The sequence below is a fragment of the Elgaria multicarinata genome, chromosome 17 (genome assembly GCF_023053635.1).
Source record: "Elgaria multicarinata webbii isolate HBS135686 ecotype San Diego chromosome 17, rElgMul1.1.pri, whole genome shotgun sequence".
Classification (NCBI taxonomy): domain Eukaryota; kingdom Metazoa; phylum Chordata; class Lepidosauria; order Squamata; family Anguidae; genus Elgaria; species Elgaria multicarinata.
Window position 1 is genome coordinate 23,549,566 of NC_086187.1, and position 14,091 is coordinate 23,563,656.

General features: G+C 46.6%; 1 protein-coding gene across 2 annotated transcripts in view; it reads right to left on the reverse strand.

Annotated features, from left to right (window-relative positions):
• The window catches only part of SDK1 (sidekick cell adhesion molecule 1), a 563,777-nt gene that overhangs the window by 132,103 nt on the left and 417,583 nt on the right, over positions 1-14,091 (reverse strand). For both annotated transcript variants that reach the window (XM_063143659.1, XM_063143658.1), the window contains exons 23-25: positions 12,138-12,247; positions 3,932-4,082; positions 352-589 (exon numbers count right to left, since the gene is read on the reverse strand). In XM_063143659.1, the coding sequence (XP_062999729.1) occupies positions 352-589; positions 3,932-4,082; positions 12,138-12,247 (499 nt within the window). The remainder of the gene's footprint in view (positions 1-351; positions 590-3,931; positions 4,083-12,137; positions 12,248-14,091) is intronic.

The following is a 14,091-nucleotide window of genomic DNA, read 5'->3' on the forward strand; positions in this document are numbered from 1 at the left end:
TCTTGCAGCCCAGTGGACGAACTGAGTTTGCCCTCTGAGTGCCAAATACATACCAGATAACTGGATCTGACTTGTGTAAAATCGCCCACAACATGTAAGAGCATCAGAAGTGCCCTGCTGCATTAGACCAAGCGTCCATCTAGTCCGGCACTTTGTTTACACGGTGGCCAACCAGCTGTCGACCAGGGACCAACCAAGCAGGAGATGGTGCAACAGCACCCTCCCACCCATGTTCCCCAGCAACTCATGCACACAGGCTTACTGCCTCGAATACTGGAGGTAGCACGCATCAGCTCAGTAGACGCAAAAGCAAATGTTAAAAAGTCCTCAGACTCCTTCCCTGTGACTCACCCGATTCCCGTGTGCGACCTCGCACCACGTCACTCCACGGTCCTGCCCCGATCGCATTGAAGGCTTGGATTTGCAGCTCGTATTCTGTCCACTCCTGTAGATCCTCCAGGGTGTGTTCCCTCTCCAGCCGGTCGCTGATGACCTTGGTCAGGACAGGGGACTGCATGTCCAAACACCAGTATTTGATCCTGTAACCTACCGACTCAGGGTTCCCGTTATACTGAGTGTCAGGTAGAGGCTGGGCACAGAGAAAAGGGGAGCAGGTTAGTGATGGGTCATCTGAGATGCTTAAAGTATGTTGCATGGTGGTGATGATGATGATGATGATGAGGATGATGATGATGATAACAAACTGAGACTCAATCCAGACAAGACAGAGGTACTGTTAGCGGGTGGTTCATCTGTCCGGTGAGGTGATGTTTGCCCTGTCCTGGACGGGGTTGCACTCTCCCTAAAGGATCGGGTCCGTAGTTTGGGGTTGCTCTTGGATCCAGAACTGTCACTTGAGGCACAGGTGAACTCAGTGGCAAAGGGCATCTTTTATCAGCTTAGGTTGATATACTAACTACGCCCTTATCTGGACAGAGATAGCCTAGCTACAGTTATCCATGCTCTGATAACCTCGCGTTTGGATTACTGCAATGCGTTATACGTGGGGCTGCCTTTGAAAACGGTCCGGAAGCTTCAGCTGCTACAAAACAGGGCAGTCCGTTTACTAACAGGGACTGGCGGGTGAGATCACATTACGCCAGTCCTTTTACAACTTCATTGGCTGCCAGTCCAGGTCCGGGCCCAATTCAAAGTGCTGGTATTGACATTTAAAGCCCTAAACGGTTTGGGGCCAGGTTATTTGCAGGAAAGCCTCCTCCCATACGTACCTGCCCAGACCTTAAGATCATCTACAGGGGCCCTTCTCCGTGAGCCCCTGCCAAAGGAAGTGAGGCAGGCGGCTACTAGGAGGAGGGCTTTCTCCGCTGTGGCACCCCGGTTGTGGAATGAGCTCCCCAGAGAGGTCCGCCTGGCGCCTACACTGTACTCCTTTCGTCGCCAGCTGAAGACGTTTTTATTCACTCAGTATTTTAACACTTAATTTGAACTTAAATTTAAATCTTACTGTTTTAACTCTATATTTTAATCTTATATCAATTTTGCTGCGTGGTTTTTATCCTGGTTGTGCTTTTTATACTGTATTTTGTATTTGTGCTTTTGACCTGTTGGTTGTTTTATTATGGTTTTAATTTTTGTGAACCGCCCAGAGAGCTTCGGCTATTGGGCGGTATAAAAAATGTAATAAATAAATAAATAAATAAGTTAATGAAGTTTGATCTTTAGGCAAACAATTGCCAGGTTTCTCTGAACTTTGCCACTCATCTCGTGCCCGATCCTCGTTTGCGATCAAATTGGAAAAGTTATGCAAATCAGACATAAGCGCATGCCTGGCGATCAGTGAACATGAGCCTTTTAAAACCTGGATGCTTCAATCGGTATTTAAATCCTAAATGAATCGGTGCCAATCTTCATTTTATAAATGGGAGCTATTACCGCTGCTGCTATTTTCAATCCTTCAATGTTTTAGCGAAGGGTGTTTCGTTTCATACTTTGATCTTGTGAGCCACCTACTGAAAAATATTTCATGGGGAGGGGAAACAGAACAGCCTGATGCTGATCGAACATCACATCACACAACTGCTCCGCAGGTTGCAGGTAAGTAGATCTGCCTTTGCCCTGAACACCGCAAGTACAGAGTATTCTCAACCGCTAAATGAGGCCTTAATTTATGGGTGTCAGCACCTCCAGAGTTGATGGTTCTTTGCGGATTATTATTAAAGTCATACAAATGTACCTCACTTGGGTAGCAACAATATTAATGCAGTTAATTGCAAAGTCACATGGTACACGCCTTTCATCTTTGCCTGCCTCACTGGCTCGCTGCCTATTAATTCATTTTCCACACTTAGAACAACACCCCGCCTCTTTGACTGGGATCCAAAGAGCTACTTTAGCCACACTGTGGGGGACCTGGGTGCATTTGCTGTGATGTGTGACTTGTTTTTCCTTGAATAGCAGGCTCCCAAAGCCTATGCCAAACAAGAGAAGCAATCCCTTGCTATTACTGCAGGAATTCCCCGATGGTTTGGAGAATCCGCAGAAGCCGTGGACATTTGGGAAATGTTTCCTTCACTGCGAGGCAGCGGAGCTCCTGCTGATTAAATTTTCCCTAGGGAAATTTGGGGGCAGGTTCTGCATGTGTTGTGGGGAGGAACAGCAAGAAATCCCCTTGGGAAGGCTGCTTGAGGTGGGATAGAAGAGAGAATTGGACACGTAAGCTTTGAATGAATTCCAGTTGGATAGGGGTGGGTACAGAAGTCAAAGGCACATGATAAATTCATTTATCAATGGCCCTGCAATTTATCACCCCTTTCCAGAGTTAATCACTTAGCTCTGTAATCTATCACATGGATATAACCTCCACATTGGCACTGTTTTCCTAGGTGAAAGAGGGGTGGGGGACTCTTTTCCAGTTTAAAACTTTTAGGGTGTAATCCTATGCAAGTTTAGAAAAAAACTCTCAGCATTCCCCTGCCAGCAATGTTGGCTTGGGAATGCTGGGAGTTGTAGAAATTTTCTCTCTCTAAATAATAATAATAATAATAATAATAATAATAATAATAATAATAATAATAATAATATATTTGTCACCTGCCTCTCCCTCTGGATCGAGGCGGGGTACAACACAATTAAAAACAACATAAAGTACATAAAACTAATTCAAACATTTAAAACCAGTGCATCATTAAAAGCAGCACACCATTAAAAAAAATTCAACTGGGTCGGCCTGCCAGAAGAGATCAGTCTTCACGGCTTTCTTAAATTCTGGAAGACTCTTAAGTTGACGAATCTCTCCCGGCAAGCCATTCCACAAACTGGGAGCGGCAGAAGAAAAGGTCCTCCGGGTAATAGTTGTCGGCCTTGTTTTTGTTGGCTGGAGTAAATTCTTCCCAGAGGACCTGAATGTGTGGGGCGGATTGTACCGGAGAAGGCGATCCCGCAGGTAACCTGGACCCAAACCATGCAGGGCTTTAAAGTTGATAACCAACACTTTATACTTCGCCCGGAAACTAATTGGCAGCCAGCGAAGAGATTTTAAGACTGGTGTGATGTGATGGAAAACATGCTCTTAGTAACTTACAATGAAAGCAGTTCCAGTGAACTTAATGTCATGGCATTACTTCAGAATTGTGTGGCCATGAATAAAGGAGCAGCATCTGGTCCATTCCAATCGCATCACATTGATACTAGCTGGTCGTGCTTTTATTATTTGGTCCATTTGTGAACGCGTCCTATCCAAGGATCTAGCCAGAAATATGGTGCTTTGACCAAAACCTACCGGAGCACGGATAGGTAATTCTGGAGATCTCAGGTACGATGTTAATATCTGGGGGTGGGCCAGGGTGGAGGAGGACATCGTTTTTGCTGCAAATGCACTGAGAAGTCATTTGTGGATTTTGGATTCCTTGGCAAAGGGGAAAGTTACAATCTCATTCCGTCTTGTACAACAGTCCAGTTGCCAACAACTTACCACCCAACGGACCCACAAGCTAGTCTCACTGGCGGTGCGCACGGTCACGCTCCCCGGCGCAATGTCTGGCGGGGCCTGGAGCGTTTGGATGACGCGAGATGGTTGGCTGAGTGGGCTTTGCCCGACAACGTTCACCTGTCTCATCCGGAACCTGAGGGGCAGAAACACACAGTACAGAGAGGTCTGCAGGTGCAGGTGTGCATGAAAACGAAAGCGCTGGCGGTCCCGGTGCATTTTTTTTAAAAAAGGTGTCAAAAGCCGACGTTCTTCAAGGATAAATGACAGAGGATCCCCGCGGCCTGCTCTGGAACACCGGTGAGACTTTCAAGATGCAATTTACGGAAGACATTCATTTAGGTTTGCAAACTCAAATAGGAATATTTTTTTATTTATTTATTTATTATTACATTTCTATACCGCCCAATAGCCGGAGCTCTCTGGGCGGTTCACAATCATAATGGTCCATCAAATAGCACAAGTAGGAACCGTAATTTTGCCAGGGGATTGAGAACGGAACAACGTGCCAGCTACCTGCAAATGCCTTGGAGGGAAGGAACAGAAGAGTGAGAGGGGGGGGCAGGAAAGAAACACGGCCACTCCTCCATCCAGGCCAACCATCACCAACTGCCCTCTGAAAAGGATCCTGATGAATTGTGAGGTGGATCCTTTTTAATGTCGTTGTATCTAAGAACTAGTGCCCAAATTCTCCTTTCTCTGCCTTCCTCCTAATACCTTTTCCTTTGGGCCTACAGGCAGGAACTGTCCCATTACTGGTCTTTATAAACTGATCTAGAGGCTTTTTGGGGGGGTGGATGTGTGGGCTACGAATGCTTTAAATCAATGTTAAGATGAGCCCTGCTGGATCACAGCAAAGGCCTATCCAGTCCACCCAGATGTCTCTAGGACGCCTACAAGCAGGACACAAAGGCAATAGCTCTCTGCTGTTTTTGCTCCCCAGTGAACTAGTTTTCAGAGGCCTGCTGTCTTTGATCCTGGAGAAAGCTTATAGTCATCATGACTAGTAGACCTTGATAGCTCTATCCTCCATGCATCTGTATAATCCCCCTTTGAAGCCATCTAAGCCAGTGGACACCAGCACATTCCATCGTTCAACTAGGTGTGTGAAGTAGTTCCTTTTGACTGCCTAAAATCTCTCGCTTCACCCCACTATCCAGCTTCACTGGATGACCCCAGGTTCTATTATTATGAGAAAAGAGATTTTTTAAAAAAGAGATCTCTTGAGAGAGGTTGCAGCTCAGAGGTATAGCACATGCTTTGCATGCAGAAGGCCTCAGGTTTGAGCTCCCTGAACTGTCCAACGTGGTTCAAGGCACCCAGGGTTGCTAAAACCAGCAAGGCATGTGAAGCAAGGACTTGGCAAGTCAGGTCAGGTCAGGTCCAGTCCAGGCAAAACAAGTCTGGTTGGGGGTGTTGAATAGCCAGCCAAGTTAGACCAGGCAGGGTCTTCCAGGACCTTGGACAGCTCCGAGTTTGCCGAGACTCCAGCAAGGGGAGCTATTATAAAGCCCAGCAGTTAACTCCACTCCCTCAGAGAAGCAGTTGGTTTCTGAAAGGGCTTCTGCCTGATTTGTAGCCGCTGGCTCCTACAAGGTGGTGCAGGCTGTAATGGGGGCAGACGTCCTTCGCATCTGAGGAGTCAAGGCACATCCTCTGCTCCGGAAGGCCCTGGCCTAGCAGAGATTGGATTAGTGGAGGGAGTCTCCCCTGCCTCCGAGTCCTCTTCAGAGCCAGAGGATGGGTCAAGGCTGGGGAACATGACACCCCTAGCATCTCCAGGCAGGGCAGGAATAACTCTTGCTTGAAACCTTGGAGAGCTGCTGGACTGAATCAATATAAGGTAGCTTCAACCATTACTCGTCTGTGTGTGTATGTGTGTGTGATGCTGATGGTGGTGGAATAAGGAGACCCATGACCGTTAAACTGGTATTAGTATTGAAATGTGCACACCACATTCATTAATATTATTACATTTTCTGCTCTTCTGTACTTCCCAGGATCAAGGGAGCATACATGTCAGTTTCCCCATTCCCCCACTTCCTTACAATTATTTCATTCCAGTGGCCTGAAAATGCCTGAAAAAGCTGCATTCCGTACAGCAGAGGTCCAGTTACTCTGTTTCTTTAAAGCAAGGGGAGCAACCTGCAACCCCCCAGATGCTTTGGCCTACAACTTACGATAGCCCTCGCCAGCATAGCCAATGGTGGGGAATGATGGGAGTGGTAGGTCAGCAGCATCTGAGGTGGGGCACAAATTTTAAAGACATGATAGAAGAATTAGGAAAGTTAACAAAGACACCAATCAACTATCGGGAAAATATAGCGTGGTAGCCTTCCCCAAAACTTTAGATGATAACTTCTAGCACTCCTGACCATTGGCTATTCTGGCTGGGGATGATGGGAACTGAAGTCCAAGATATCTGGAGGGCACCAGGTTGAGGAAGGTTGTAGATTTCCAACAGGAAGAGCTATAAAGAGGAATGATTGGAAAGAGTGATATAAGGAGATCGTAGATTTCTTGCTTGGGCTTTCAACTGATTAAAGAATTTTTAGTTAACTAATCATTGTCTTTTCACTCATTAATCAAATGATTAATTAACACATGTAAAGTGGGTACCTTTTTGAGATACTGAGAAAGGACTTAATGCTTCATGGGGGATTTTATCTTGTTTTTACTATGCCAATGTTTTTGAAAGCTGCCTTATGTTATGTTGTAAAAATAGAAGTTAAATGGCATTGATGATGATATTTGTTGTTTATTCGTTCAGTCGTTTCCGACTCTTCGTGACTTCATGGACCAGCCCACGCCAGAGCTTTCTGTCGGCTGTCGCCACCCCTAGCTCCCTCCATCTAATAACAACATTTCACAATTTCACAGAAAGTTACCATTTGTTAGAAGGAGAGGCCTTCTGTAATGTTCATTCCTGATTATTTTTAGATGAAGACCAAAACAATCACTAAAGGTGAACATGTGTGCCCTTAACTCTCCGCCTCCCTGATTAAAATCTGCTCTTCCCAAGTAAAATCTGCCCTCATCAGCTAAACCTGATTAACCCAATTAAAGATTGCAACCCTGCTCTTTGCAAACATTGCTAACACATATTGGGTAGGGTCAAGGAAGAGTTAACTGCAGCCTTAAGTCCCATCAGGCACATTAAACTTTTTTTTTCCCTGCGTCGTATCCATTATCCAACTTTCCCCTTGCAATTAGCCCAAAGACAGCTAGTGTAGAACAAACCGCTTCCTTTTTGGTGCAAGGACGGTAGGTTTATAAATACGAACGCTCGGATAAAAATCAGTCCCATTTGTTCCAACTCATCTCCTTTGCATAAAGAGTCCCCCTGATGACAGCGACAGTTTTGGAGAAAGCACCTTCCAGTCCAGGGAGAGAGAAGATGAGCTAGAAGCATTAGACGCTAATGACGGGAGACACACATCACCGCCGTACGCAAAGCAGAGACTCTCCGTTAGAGCTTTCTTGTGCTAACAAGTTAGCTGCTCAACTTGTTCCTCCTAAATGCTAGTTTTCTGGCAATAAAAGGCTGGGACTGAGGGAAAGGTTGAGCAAGCTTATGTAATGCCATTAGTCTATCTGCTCAGATCTCGTTAAGGAAGTGCATTAAAGGAAAATGCATTAAGCAAAACAACCCCATTAATTTCCCAAACACTGACAGCGCGCAGGAGAAACGGAGCACACTTGACAAAGATGCCGTCTAACTCCAGTAATTAGTGCTTTATATTCTGCTGTGCCCCCCCCCCCCCCGGTCCCTTTCAGCGTGTCGGAATGTCGTGTCAAGTCTGCCCGAGTTGATGGAGCTGATAGGCTTGAGTGCCGGGCAGACGCATCGCGCCGCGTCGTCTTACGGACAGTCGCACAATGGCTCCAGAGGGCTCCGAAGGAGCGAAAAACATGATGGAGGAAATTCACTTCGCAGAGCAATTTACTGAAGCGTAAGGGATGGGAGCCGAGCGGGCGGTCCTTAACCGAGGCTAGCCAGGATCATCTGACGCATATCTCATCAAGTGACGCGTCCAGCAGAACTGCCAGTTGTTTCGATTTTACTGGCCCTGCTCCAGCGCCACAAGCGGATACATGAAAAACAGAGCGGGTGGAGCTTTCAAGAACATGGAGAAAATTGGTGAACGTGCTTCATTTCTGCCGTATGTCGGGCAACGGATAAAGGAACTGTTCCCTAACATTTCGATGGGATGGCCAAGGATGAGGTTTTCTTTTCTTTTACTTAAAATACCACAACAATCTTGCCCCCCTTCCAGTGGTAGGGTGGCCATGAGTCCTACTTTACAGAGAACACTTCTCTGTTTGAAGGCATTCTCTGTTTCAGAGATGGGCAACTCCTTACGTTTTGGTCTATCACTCCCAACAGGTCTAAACAGCATAGTCAATGGCTAGGGATCATGGGAGCTGGAGGCCAAAACATCTGGAGGGCCATAGGATGCTCACTCCGAAGCTTCTTAGTCCAAGTTCGGTTTAGAAATAGAGGGCCACAGAGAGGGAGGACAGCAGGGGCCTTGGAGATGACCATCAAAAGGTACTACTGGACAGCAGACTGACCCAGTACATAAGTGGCCTGGTCAAAGACTTCACTATGATGGGATAGAAATTATTTCTAAATTTGGATCTATACGTATCAATTAGCATATGCAAATGTTATGCAAATCGCTGTCACCTGTGTTCTCTTTTTTGCTGGTGCGTTTCCTCTCTCTTTTTTGTGACGCATAAGTGGCCAATTTATCTAGCAGTGTTCCTGCTGGCAGAACGTCCCTGGGAATAAGTAGCAACGAGGCCTCTTTTAAATGCAAAAAGGAAGTGTGTGCGTGTGTGCGGGGACCCACCTTTAGCCACCTCATCAAAAAGTAAAGACACACACACACACACACCCGCCCCGCACCCCCCCCGACAAAAGTTTTCCTACTACCTTCTGATGATTAATCAGACTTTGGGGAGGGTTTTCATCTCCCTTGAACGTGACACGTGAAAAAACCTGGACCAAATGCAGAGCACTACTTCAAGGCACAGGAGCAGGGCTATTAGTATTTTTTAAAGTGACAATCTTCGTGATCAACAGAGCCAGAATAATAGGGAAGCAGGTCAACCAATGCTATTTCCCAGCTACTCACAGTCTCAATTTGGGTTGGAACCCATTCCTCCAAGTTTCTCCACATAACTCTGCAATGTAACGCATTTCCCAAAGACTTCTCCTTGGGTTCATAACAAACTCTTCCTTCATCCCAATTATCTGCCCATCCTATGGAACAGTTTATAAAATGACTTCCCCCACAACCCTCCAGATGGAGAGTGCAGTAAGGGCGTTTCCTAACAGCCAATACCCTTTGGTTCTACCTTTCCATAGCCAACGATTGGTAGATCCATGGGGTGGCGAGTTCATTTCAAGACCCAGAAGGATGGGCAGGGCCTGGCCTAGCGAAAGCACAGAGCTGCTAACATCTCACAGCAGCGCTTTGGTATGACCGCTTCAAGAAGGCAACTAACCGCTGGAGCCAAGCTGAGCAAGATGGACTGTCGTGACACTCAGATGGCTGCAACTGAACCGAGGACCTCAGCTGCCATCCAAAGGAGGTATCAATGAGATAGATGAATTAAATAGTTAAATCATATTTGAACTCACATCCATGCTGGATTGAGAGAACCTATCACAGGCTGACATTCTGTAGCCATCGCCCACTGGAGATCCACATACAGGAATAAAGGCGTCTACATGCGTTCAGAGAAGTTGCAGTCCAATGCCTACAAGTGTTTCCCGCAGATCTTTCCTATAGCCTCCTAATTCGTGGGGGTGGGTGGGGGGTTCTTGCCGTTCTCTTCTACTGAGCATTATCCACCTCTTCTACTCAATTTCATCAGAAGGGTCTTTGTTGCAGCAGGTGAGTTAGGCAAACGATGGAATATAGTCAAATGTATGCCTTGCCTATTGTGTGAACCACAGTCGCTTAGCTCACAAAGCAATCATCCCTAAAACGTCCTCGACTCAAGGATTTCTCCACGCTCTTAGGTGGCTTTGTTGTGTTGTGAAGTGTTCACACAGTAAGTACATCGCATCACAGATCTCTGCCCTTATTCCTCGCTCTTAGCAATGTCTCGTCAAGAGGGACACATTAAGCCGACACTGACAAAGAAGCATGGGCATGGGGAAACGGTAGCAGCGATCTCGCTGCATTTGCATGTACGTTACCGAGACGCTCAAAGCAGGTACGATGGGTTAATTTTGTCGTTCAGAAACAACAAAAGAGCCTGTGACTCCTTAACACTGTATGTGGATCTGCAGTCTTTCACCCCAAGAGCTGAATTCCATTTTGGAGACGCTTGGGAGGGCTGCATTCTGGTGGGAGGGGGGCAAAAGGCAAAATGGGTGAGCCCAAACTATCAAAAATGCCAGCATAGCTTAGTTTATGGCTCTTACTGCCAATAATTACACCTTAGGAGAGGAATGACAGCCTTTTAGAATGGGGGAAAAAACTGCACAAAAGCCAGTAAATCACCAAATGATTGGTCACGGAGGAAAGGGCAGGGCCAGAGGAAGGGGGCGGGGCCTTTTGGAGAAACCCAGAGGGCCGGATTTCACCCGGAGCCTGGGATGCTCGATTTTTGCTTTAAATCTGACAGATTTATTGTGGTATGAGCTTTTGTAAGCTACAGACCACTGCTTCAGATACATGAGGCGAAAAGGGAAAGTTGCCTATAAAATGCCACAGGTTGGCTGTTTTCATGGCAACACACTAATATAAAGCAACCCTCCCAGAATATTTTAGATCATAAGAACATGACATCAGACCATGGGTCCATCTAGTCCAGCGCTCTGTTCACACAGTGGCCAACCAGCTGTTGACCAGGAACCCACAAGCAGGACACAGGTACAACAGCACCCTCCTGCCCATGTTCCCCAGCAACTGGTGCGTAAAGGCTTAATGCCTCTGATACTGGACCGGAAGCCATTGATAGCCTTCTCCTCCAGGAATTTATCCAGTTTCATTTCATATGAAAAGATATTTGTCGATCATCTAAGAGCCACTGTATTAAAATACTTGCTTCACAGCCATCTATCTACTTACCTACCAACCAAATTTATGCCAGGCCTTTCAACATAGGTCAAGCTAGCAATAGTAGCAACAGATTTTTTTTTTTTAATAAGATAAGCAACAGCAATATACGTAGTAGCAGAATAAAAGCAGCTTAAAATGGCATCCTCCAGAATGTCTCCAGGTAGGGCTAGGAAAGTATCTTTTCAGAAAGCCTGGAGAGTTCCTGACACTCACAGTAGGCAGAATACTGAGGTAGATGGCCAGAGGGACCTGGTGTGTATAAGGCAGTTTCCTATGTTCCTAAGGTCTTTCCAGTCTCCCACCCAGACACTGACCAGCCCCAGAGCTGTGTAGCTTCTGCAATACATCAGGCACTTTAAGGCAAGAGCCCTGGCCCAGCTATTAAGGAGCTAAAGGAGGTAAGCAGGTAGCATTCACAAAGCCAGTACCAGATGGCGAAGCGGTATATTACAGTGAAACCAGAAACAGGATGTCCCTCACACTGATAGACATTTGAAGGCTGTCAGAGCCTGGTTTAATTCCGTTGGAGTTCATCTAAGTATAATGAAACAGGTGGGGTTGAGGGGAGACAGAACCATGCCGACTTCACTCACAGAACGAAGACAAAGTGCTATAACAGCCTTCCTCAACCTGGGGCGCTCCAGATGTGTTGGACTGCATCTCCCAGAATGCCCCAGCTGGCTGGGGCATTCTGGGAGTTGTAGTCCAACACATCTGGAGCACCCCAGGTTGAGGAAGCCTGTGCTATAAGGAGCGTTCAGCCAATTTCAGTGCAGCTTCCCCACAAGCGAAGCAAGATCAATTTTAATTAAACCAGTGCAACTTTTAGTCTAGACAAACTCTCCGTGTCAGGATGTGTTAAGTTATTCAACGCCACTATTTGGCGGGGCACTTTACACCTTGCTCCCGTTTCCAGATTGACTAATTATTTTACTCTGCGAAGGCGGCAATTAAAATACGCCAGGCAGGGTCGTTAGAGTGCAAACTCTTCTGAGGTGTAAATTCCCTTCCGCTGTTCCTCCCACCAGCTGCCTGAGAGCATCCAGAGATGCCCCGTGCGGCCGCTGACTAGCCCGTTGATGCCGCAATTAATTACCAGCTGTTCTCACCTGTAATGAGTATAAGGTGTGAGGTTTGGGATCTCCAGCATCTGGGCATCCGATTCTTTCTCCACCTCGCACAGAGCTGCCCACTCCTCTTCCTCTCCGATAACGCCAACCTAAGGAGACGGCGAGAAGCAGTTGTTTTCGCTTAGACAACATCAGACCTGGGAAGTGGGGCTTGGGATGTGGTCACATGTGCCTTTTTCTAAGAACGTGTCACTGAAACAATGGCGTATTCTACCCCTGTTTACCCTCCTGACCTGCCCCCCACCTGGTGCACTGTATCAATTTATAGATTGTGGGCTCCTCAGGGCAGGGAACTCTCGTCTTGTACTCTGCAAAGTGCCGTGCACACTGATGGGACTATATATAAGAAACAAATGAATGTTGCAGCACTTTACTTTGCTGTAATTTCAGCAATAAAGTTCTGTTCAATTCACCGCTTCTCTTTAGTCAGGAACAATCACGGTCCCTATTTGCTTGGTCCCTAGGCTGCAATGAAAAATACTTATTTATTTGAATACTTTTTGAAACACTTCTTTCCAGCTTTTCAGTTAGGCATTTTCGCAGCAGGTTACAAGACTAAAAATTAAGCAAACCATTTGCAAAGAATACAGAATGGTAAAAGCCCCCAAATGAGAGAAACGGCAGAGAAAACCAGGTCAAATTAAGTGATTTTCACAGTTCGGTCATATAAAACTGTTTAAACCTGGGGCCTAGAGCTGAAAAGAATAGGTACCAGGTGAATAGCCCTGGTGAGGGCACTGCAAAGTACTGTGCACACATGGCTTCCCCACTCCTCAAAGAATGGGTAACTGAAACAATTATATATTCTATCCCCTTTCCTCTGTCCTCTCTCGTCCCCCATCTTCCAACATCCAAGAAGGCCTAGTCTGGTCTCTGGTTACCGCCCATTAATTTCCACAGACCAGAGAATCCAAAGACAGCCTTTCAAGAAGATCTCAACTACAGGCAGGCTTGTTTGCAAGCAAGCAGTCCCTGAAATAGGAGTGATTCCACTGACCATTACAGTAAGCAAAGGACGACTAAGAATTCTGCTTTTTTTAAAAAAGACAGTGGACCCAACTATTTCTGCTGAGGAAGACTGAACGAGGTGCATTCTGCTCCCGGATGGCTGGCTCTGTCTCATTCAAGCCTAGGGAGGTGGTGGGCTCTCCCACACTAGAGGCCTTCAAGAGGCAGCTGGACAACCATCTGTCAGGGATGCTTTAGGGTGGATTCCTGCATTGAGCAGGGGGTTGGACTCGATGGCCTTGTAGGCCCCTTCCAGCTCTGCTATTCTATGATTCTATAATGGGCTCAAGTTAAAGGAAGCCAGATTCCAGCTGGACATCAGGAAAAACTTCCTGACTGTTAGAGCAGTGCGACGGTGGAATCAGTTACCTAGGGAGGTTGTGGGCTCTCCCACACTAGAGTCATTCAAGAGGCAGCTGGACAACCATCTGTCAGGGAAACTTTAGGGTGGATTCCTGCATTGAGCAGGGGGTTGGACTCGATGGCCTTGTAGGCCCCTTCCAACTCTGCTATTCTATGATTCTATGAAGCTGCCCTGAGGTGGCATCAGTAAAGTACCTGGCAGTGGTAGAAGCACAACAACTGGCTGCTACAGCAGAAATCCAGGAGGACCCTGCCATTGTGAACTCCATGGACAGAGAAAAGACCAAAGCCACCCACATAAGCCGGAGAAGGACCAGCTGCAGAGAGCTTCCTTCATCCTTCCCAGCCAGAAACACCTACAAGAACTTTTTGTAACGAAGAATGAATGCCTGAGTTTGCTTCTGTGTGCGCGTTTTGCTTCATCTCTAGTGTTTGACTCACCTTCTTCAATATTCTGTGCTGCTTTATGAAGCCATGCTATGGCTACAAATCTGATTCTACGACTACGACGTCTATGCTGTGACTTTGGGGTGGGGGTGGGGGAAACCTAGGCTTATAACCA